Source organism: Lolium perenne, chromosome 3 (assembly GCF_019359855.2).
Source record: "Lolium perenne isolate Kyuss_39 chromosome 3, Kyuss_2.0, whole genome shotgun sequence".
NCBI classification, from domain to species: Eukaryota; Viridiplantae; Streptophyta; class Magnoliopsida; order Poales; family Poaceae; genus Lolium; species Lolium perenne.
In genome coordinates this window covers 56,374,112-56,383,420 of record NC_067246.2, presented here as the reverse complement: position 1 = coordinate 56,383,420, position 9,309 = coordinate 56,374,112, and the positions used below count along the sequence as shown (strand labels likewise).

The window sequence follows — 9,309 nt, the reverse complement described above, 5'->3', positions numbered from 1 at the left end:
GATCATGTCCAGGGACGTGATTTTGAAGTAGGTTTTTGCGGATTGCCACTAGAGCAGTTAACTAGTACCTGATCTGTCAGATGAACTAGCCCCAACTACCATTATCCCTGTACAATATAGAATTTTATGTGAAGAAGTATAAAAAAAGTTAAAGCTTCCGAATAAAAATAAACAGTGGAGATTTTCCCTGACTCTACGATTCAAGCAAAATCTCGGGGGCTACTGACATAGGCATCCCAAATGGGCCTGCCGAAGATGGTACCCGGGGTTTTACTGGAGGCCCAATACCCGAAGAATAAGAAGATTCGGGAGCCCAAGATTTACTAAGGAAAGATAGAGTTGTAATAGGAAGTGTTGTTTGTAATCTGGCGGGATGAGTTAGAAACCGTCCCGGACTCTGTAAACTTGTATAGCACGAATCCCTCGGCTCCACCTCCTATATAAAGGGGGAGTCGAGGGACGAAGAATCAATCGAATCATTGTCTGCAAACCCTAGTTTTCATAATCGTCGAGTACTTTTCGGCTGAAACCTTCGAGATCTACTTACCCTCTACTTCCAACTAAACCCTAGCCTACAATCTATAGGCATTGACAAGTTGATACCTTGTCAATCATCACGTGAGATGATGTAGCTTCAATGGTGAACATCAACATGTTGATCATATCATCCATATGACTCGTGTTCAACCTTTCGGTTTTTGTTGTCCCGAGGCCATGTCTGTACATGCTAGGCTCGTCAAGCAAACCCAAGTATTCCGCGTGTGCAACATGGCTTACACCCGATGTATGTAATCGTTGAGTCTATCACATCCGATCATCACGAGATGCTTTGAAACAACGAACTATATCAACGGTGCATACGAGGGGAGAACACTTTATTATCTTGATATTAATGTGAGGGATCATCTTATAATGCTACCGTCGCGTTCTAAGCAAAATAAGATGCATAAAGGATTAACATCACATGCAATTCATATGTGGTATGATATGGCCCTTTAGTCTTTGTGCCTTCGATCTTCATCTCCAAAGCACGAACATGATCTCCATCATCAACGGGCATGATCTCCATCATCGTCGGCATATCATCAAGGTCCATGGCATCGTCTTCATGGTTGTTCACCTCATGTAGCAACTATTACAACTACTTTGAAATACTACTCAACATGAAATTTAAAGACAACCATAAGGCTCCTGCCGGTTGCCACAATACAATAATGATCATCTCATACATATTCATCATCACATCATGGCCATATCACATCACCAAACCCTGCAAAAACAAGTTAGATGTCTCTAATTTGGTTTGCATATTTTACGTGGTTTAGGGTTTTCGAGTGGGATCTAATCTACCTACGAACATGAACCACAATGGTGATACTAGTGTTGTCAATATAAAGAGTAAATTGAATCTTCACTATGGTGGGAGAGACAGACACCGCAAAGCCACTTATGCAATACAAGTTGCATGTCGAACGTGGAGCAAGTATCATGAACGCGGTCATGTAAAGTTAGCCCGAGCCGCTTCATCCCACCATGCCACAAAGATGCAAAGTACTCGAACTAAAGACAACAAAGCATCAACGCCCACAAAACAATTGTGTTCTACTCGTGCAACCAATCTATGCATAGACACGGCTCTGATACCACTGATGGGATTCGTAGCATAGAAAACAGAAAATTTCCTACCGCGAGAACGCAATCCAAGCCAAGATGCAATCTAGAAGACGGTAGCAACGAGGGGATGAACGAGACTAACCCTTGAAGATTTCCAAAGCCTACGAGATTAGATCTCATTGTTGCAGAAGATGATCACTTGCCGCTTTCAAAAGCGCGTAGAAGATCTTGACGGTGCCACAATCGGGTAGCACCTCCGTACTCGGTCACACGTTCGGTGTTGATGAAGATGACGTCCTTCTCCCCGTTCCAGCGGGCAGCGGAAGTAGTAGATCCTCCTCGGAATCCCGGCAGCACGACGGCGTGGTGGCGGTGGTGGTGGAGAACTCCGGCAGGGCTTCGCATATGCGCTGCGGGAGTAATATGTGGAGGAGGAGAGGCTAGGGTTTGGGGAGAGGGGGTGGCTAGGGCGCCGGCCATGGGCAGCCCTAGGTGGTGCGGCCAAGAGTGGCTACCCCTCCCTCTCCTCCTCATTATATAGGTGGAAATCCCCAAGAGTTGTAGTCCAAGTCTTCGAATAAGACCCCAACAACAAAACCTCCCATAGGTGGGAAACCTACTCAAGGGGGGAGTCCTACCCAAGGTGGGACTTCCACCTTTCCTTGAGGTGGGGTGGCCGGCCACCTATGGTGGAGTCCACCTGGGACTCCACCCCTTAGGGTTTGGCTGGCCATGCAAGGTGGAATCCCTCCGGGACTCCACTTTCCATGGCGATTTCTTCCGGACTTTTCTAGAACTTTCTAGAACCTGCCATAAATGCACCGGATCATTTCCAAACTTGGAATATGACTTCCTATATATGAATCTTATTCTCCGGACCATTCTGGAACTCCTCGTGATGTCCTGGATCCCATCCGAGACTTCGAACAAAACTTCGAACTCCATTTCATATTCCATATCTACTTAAACGACATCAAACCTTAAGTGTGTCACCCTACGGTTCGCGAACTATGCAGACATGGTTGAGACCTCTCTCTGGCCAATAACCAATAACGGGATCTGGAGATCCATAATGGCTCCCACATATTCAATGATGACTTTAGTGATCGACTGAACCATTTACATACGATACCGATTCCCTTTGTCACGCGATATTTTACTTGTCCGAGGTTTGATCATCGGTATCTCTATACTTTGTTCAACCTCATCTCATGACAAGTACTCTTTACTCGTACCGTGGTATGTGGTATCTTTATGAACCATTCATATGCTTGCAAGCTATTTAGACGACATTCCACCGAGAGGGCCCAGAGTATATCTATCCGTCATCGGGATGGACAAATCCCACTGTTGATCCATATGCCTCAACTTATACTTTCCGGATACTTAATCCCATCTTTATAACCACCCATTTACGCAGTGGCGTTTGATGTAATCAAAGTACCCTTCCGGTATAAGTGATTTACATGATCTCATAGTCGAAAGGACTAGGTAACTATGTATCGAAAGCTTATAGCAAATAACTTAATGACGTGATCTTATGCTACGCTTAATTGGGTGTGTCCATTACATCATTCACATAATGACATAACCTTGTTATTAATAACATCCAATGTTCATGATCATGAAACTATGATCATCTATTAATCAACAAGCTAGTTATACAAGAGGCTTACTAGGGACTCCTTGTTGTTTACATAACACACATGTATCAATGTTTCGGTTAATACAATTATAGCATGGTATGTAAATATTATCATAAACACGAGAATATATTATAATAACCTTTTATTATTGCCTCTTGGGCATATCTCCAACAATAATCGAGCTGCATATTTTCAAACTAGATTCCTCTACTAGGCGTGAGACCTGCCAGTCAGTACCCCGTTGGTCTCTGCCGCCAGAAGGCACGGTTCATATCAATGTTGATGCAAATCTGTTCTCTTCCTCTCGTTGGATGGGAATTGCCGTCGTGATCCGGAACCACAAAGGAGAATGTTCGTTTGCTTGCAGCGAACTCGTCCAGGAGGTTACGGCGCCTGAAGTCGCTGAAGCATTGGCTCTCCGCCGTGCTCTGTCCCTTGCCGGAGAAGAAGGTTTCGACAAGCTGGTGATGGAGTCTGATTGCCTGTCTTTGGTTCAACGGATCAAGTCCTCAGAGATTGACCGTAGCCATGTTGGGATTGTGGTTCAAGACATCAAGGCACTTGCCTCAGGCTTTTCCTCGATGTTCTTTAATCATGTTTATCGTCATTGTAATGTTGTGGCTCGTATCTTAGCTCGCTCCGCGGAGCAATTTATTTCTGTCATTTTTAGAAACACTATCCCGGATTGTATCCTGCAGACATTTTGTAATGTTTTGTCATGATCAATAAAGAGCCGTATTCTCTCAAAAAAGAGCTCATGTGTGCATCACAAAGACATGGTCTTATACCCTTCACTCAAAAAAAAGGCATGGTCCTATAGATTTTTTCAAATATTATGAGAAACAATTATTTCTCCTTTGATCGACTAATAGCCGAGCACCTAGTTAAATGTTAGCCGTTAATTCTGCAACTGACGGATTGAAGAATTTGGAAATACAAAAAATCTTGTGGCATTGAAATGTCAGGAGTCGTTCAATTCTACTCCAAAACATATATGACTACAAAAGTTGCATAAAAGGAGATGTTTTGAGGACTCGTAGGGCATCACTATTGTGGTAACTTTAAGATGAGAATTAGATTTGTTAGATGATGACTTATTTACTCTTGACTCTGACCAACTCATGCAGATCTTGCGATGTTCGAAGCTTGGCTCCTCTTCCGGCGGGCATTATGCCGACGCTAGAGTTGGCGGCAATTGCAAGGCTTTGGGTGTTTATATGGAACCCAAAAGAATTATTTGTACTAATCATTTCCTTGGGGTATTTTGTACAACGTTTTCAGGATGCTCCTCTTGTGGTCTATCTTGCACATTTATCATATGTTTGTATTCATATTATGTTTGATATTCAATATTTTTTTTTTTTGAACTGGGCCACGGCGGGCTTACGCCAGCCTGAACATTAATAAAAACAAGCGTACAGGGGATCATTACAACTTTTTAGAGGGAGGAGGGGAGGGGGGGGGACCTCAAGGCGGGTCGAAGTTATTACACCAATTATTTAGAGAGAGGGAGGCGGAGGGGGTGGTACATCTATGAGCCCAAAGTCTAATGTCTTGGATGCATCTGCGAAGGACCATGGTAAGGTCTTCGTCCACTCCAGTGAAGGTCTTGGCGTTGCGTCTCTTCCAGATGTTCCAGACGATTGCGGTGCTGATGGTGGTTTCTTCGTAGGTTCTGTACCGCGATGACCAAAGGTCCTGGAGGTCAGAGGGAGGCCGAGCTTGGGGGTCCTGAAGGAAAGAGGCCCACACTTCGCCGGCGCGGGGGCAGCGAAGGAGGAGGTGATCGGTGTCCTCATCCTGAGGGCAGAAGAGGCATGTAGCCGAGGCCCCGAGGCGATGCCGGAAGCGGCGTTCATTGGTTGGGAGGCGCCTCCTCACAGCAAGCCAGCAGAAAATTTTGCACTTAAGGGGGGCAGCGCTTTTCCACACCTTCTCCGCCATCACGTCAATCTGCAGGTGCCTGAAAGAATTGGAGTAGACACTTTTGTTCGAAAGCTTTTTGTTAGTGAGACGGTCCCAACGAGAATCCTGGGTGTCGCCGCTAAGAACCATAGAGCTAAGCTCGATAGCGAGGCTTCGAAGGTCAGCTTCAAAGAAAACTAAAGGGGGCCTCTTTTTATAGGTTAATGACATATAGTAGTGTATAGAATCCCAACGCCAGCCCTCTAGGTGAAAGTCATCATCACTTCTAAAAAATAGCACAAAACAGGGCGACGGCTCCCATACCACATCAAAGTTCTCCACACGTAGGTACTAGGTTTTTCTTGTGGCGTTGGAGCGCCGTCTTCGTAGAGGTGTTGGCATCGTTGCATGAGAATAATTTTGTTTGGCGATCTCCGCGTTTCATTTTTTTCAACAATAACGGTGAGCTTACTAGAGTTCTTGTGGTTTTGCCCCCTATATGGTCATGTTTCAGGGCGATGGACTAGTTTGGATGTGGCAGCATAAAAATCAGGAGAAAATTAGTTATTTACCCAAAAATTCACTGGCCTTGGATGATGTACCTAAAATTGAGTGTACATTGGTAAAATACCCAATAAGGACTTGAAAGTAAAAAAGCAATTATAACAGGCCCGAACTGTTCGCATGTTCATGAAACGTTTGATGGTTCAGCTTCATCGATTAGATTGCAAACCCTCATCGGACAGTTCACATGTATGCGTGCGCCTCCAGCCACTGCCCCTCCCGGCTGCAGATCAACCTCCGCGGCAACCACCGTTGAGCGACGCCATCTTCCCTTCATCAGCGTTGTCCGCTCGTGACAGCCCGGGTTGCCGCTGGCCCGGCGCGGTTGCCGCTGGCACATCCCATACCTGATCTATCCATCTTACTCTCTCGGCCATTACCTCCGAGTCTGTACAAGTGATCGGCACTAGATTAGTATTTGTTCAGCACTTCGGGCTGAGGTAGCTGCCAGACCATCTACTGTAAATCATATTGGTTTAGTCTGACCACAATTGATGGAAAGTACCAATCGACTCACTTTTCTAATGGTAGCGATATTCTTTCTTATCGTTAGCTGGCCAAAATCTGTATGTGTGTGAGAACCAATCTGAGGTTGGGTGGTTAGGAGGATGGTTGTATCCCCAGCCCACTAGAGTTTAAACCCCAGGTTTGACACATGTGTGTCTCATAAAGACGAAATATTTATTAAGTGGGAGGCGGCGTTCCCATCGACAGCGAGGCGCCTGTGGTGACTTCGACAATTTCAAGATCCAATCCGTCGGCTCGGTCTTCCGGAGGTGCTCATAGGCAGTAGCGGAGGACGAAACAAAATTGAGGTCAGACGAAATCGAGAGCATAAGAAAAAATTCATGCAAAAAATTTACTATCTCCAAACCCAGAATCACACACTATAAGCTTTTTAAATGTTCAACTCGGATGAGCTATCAAGCCTGTGAATAGAAAACGAGAATGAGGTATAGCCTAGGCGAGATGGGACCTGGAGGTTAGGCTGGAGAAGTCAGCACACCTGGCTATCTTGCTGCCAGCATCGACGCGCCCCTGTCTGTCGATGTCGATCTGCTTGCCCCTTGCAGCGCCGCCGCGCTCAACTAGCCGCCAAGGTTCCGGCGCCGCCGCACGGTCTTGTTGTGATTTGTGTCGCTGGGCAATCGTGGGTCCTGCTCATTCGTTCGTGTGGTCGTGGCTTTTCTAGTCAGTTGAGCCGCACTGCACGAAACAATGGAACAAGCCTAGTGGCCAGCGCACTTCTTTTTCCTTCCTCTTCTTTCTTCAGGCGCGATGCAGTTAGACTGACAGATCACCGGACGATGAAAACTCGTCGAGAGATGGTATACAAACGTTTTAAACCAAAGTTAAGGTAGGGCGGCCATCCTACCTCGCCCAATGGGATCCTCCATCACTGCTCATAGGGGTAGGGTGTGCGTGTGTGCGTTTATAGGGGTGAGTGTATACGCGTGTATGTGAGCGTCTGCGTTTGTCCTGTGTTTCAAAAAAAAAATCTGTATGCATGTATTCATATAAATGGCTTCTTTGTTGTGAACTTGTTACTACCGATTTTGCCACATTTATTTGTCTATGATGCAATCCACGGTGAACACCTTCCTGGCTTCCTTTGGCGAGAGAGAGAGAGATGAGCTATTGTAAGGAGCGACTCCACACAGCTATTAAAATATACGTACTATGAGAAAAATAGTTATTTCCATGGACGATTAAGGGGTACAATTTTTTTGGTTTACATAAAACTCCTTTTGGGTAGATCATAAACACAATTAAACCTCTTTATGGGTATTTTACCAATGTACGCTTAACTTTGGGTATATCTCCAAGGCCTGTGAACTTTTGGGTAAATAACCAATTTTCCCAAAAATGAATGCTCCGGTCTATGAGGAAGATAATGATGATCCTTTTCATTTTCTTTTTGGTCCATGATTATTAGTATTGGGTTCTTTATTGTAAAAGAAAATATCTACCAGGATGCTCTCCCAACCTGCTCATTTTCGTTTTGGTTCATGTTCATTAGTATTGGTTTCTTTGTTGTGAAATAAAATATGGACGAGGAGTCTGCCCTCCCGAGAGATTGTTGACTTCCCAGCGGATCCAGATCGATCCTCTGGCATAACCCGTGTGGATCCGTTGACGTTGACTTCCATGAAAAATCTCATACTGCATTCATCTTCACTTTCACGCATTGAACAAGTCGATGGATAGCTACCTCGCCATGCTATGCTAATGTCTCCGGGGAAACAATCATCAAACAAAAACAGAGAGATTGGAGCGGCCGGTTTTATTCGTGTCATATACATCTCGATCAGGATTATACAGATCGCATATTGAAATTCTGACCAAAATAGTAGTATATCTGGCAAACTCGCCGTACTGGATCGACAAAATCATGTTACATACAAGTGGTAGCTCCACGATCTGCTTCGGCCATGGCTACATGGCTTGGACCGCAGCGGAGGCAGAGGAAGGAGAGGAGGACGACGAGGGGGATACGAGGCGCGTGCAGCGGTCGAGGCCGTACCAGACGTTGTTGGGCAGCGGGTCGCCGTAGCGGAAGGTGGAGGGCGTGCCGGGGGAGGCGGGCTCGTACACCCTGATCCACTCCGGCGTCCACCCGGAGCGGCCGGCGCGGCGGACGTAGAGGTAGCAGACGCCGTACCCGCAGGGTCCCCCGATCTTGAACGTGTCGGTGGCGCACCGGTCGAACGCGCCGGCGAAGCCGCCCAGCTGCGCCGCGTACACCTCGTCCTTGTACACGTCGCCGAACGCCAGGCTGATCACGTCCGACGTGTGCGCCGGGGACGCGCAGCTCGTCTTTATCTGCACCGTGTACCAGCACGTCCGCGCGCCCACGCCGCCGGCGGCGCTGGTCGTCTGCGCGAGGTCGCTGTTGTCGGGGCGTGGCTGCGGCCGGAACGAGGAGGCGGCGGAGGCGATGCTCAGGCAGGAGATGAGGGCGAGCACGAGGAGTTGCGACGGCGCCGGCCGCCTCCTGCAGGCCATGGCAAGATCGGTCGTGGGGGTGAGAGCTGGGCAGCTGGAGTGGACTGGGCAGTCGCCGGACGACGGTGGTTGGCTGCCTATTGGCCGTAGTGAAATTTATATGTGGCCTAGCGAGCCTGGCCTGATCTGTCAAGATTGAAGACCGTGGCCATCGCAGCTGCAGGCCTGCAGCCGGCCGGTGTAGTGGATCGATGTTGTGGAGGGCCACACATGTGTCTCGTGTGATCATATAATTCGTGGACATGTGCTATGAAGAACACGATTATGGCTGTCCATGATCCACGAGTATTGGCGTCGCTGTCTTCATTAAAACGAACACAAAGTTTTTGGTATGATGGCGGTGTCGTGTCCTCTGCGTCGATTGTTACACGCAGCCGAGAATGACAGAGTATGATATGTTTCATATGAGTTCTTTTTTCAATTGGTCACCGAATTGCATTCCATTTTTGCCTACAAAAGTTTACAACGAACCTATTACAATATAAGGGTTCAAGTAAACTAGATTTTTTACAGGGAGAATAACTAAGAGAAAGATAAAAGAAAACCAACACATGTACACCACACACATAGCTAG

At 46.8% G+C, this 9,309-nt stretch overlaps 1 protein-coding gene across 1 annotated transcript; it reads right to left on the bottom strand.

Moving 5' to 3' along the window:
- Window positions 1–7,979: 7,979 nt before the first annotated feature.
- LOC127341181 (embryo-specific protein ATS3A) lies at window positions 7,980–8,937 on the bottom strand. Its single transcript, XM_051366963.2, has one exon. It carries the CDS (start codon window positions 8,733–8,735, stop codon window positions 8,166–8,168), a length of 570 nt encoding a protein of 189 aa, XP_051222923.1. The 5' UTR covers window positions 8,736–8,937; the 3' UTR covers window positions 7,980–8,165.
- Between the last annotated feature and the right edge of the window lie 372 nt (window positions 8,938–9,309).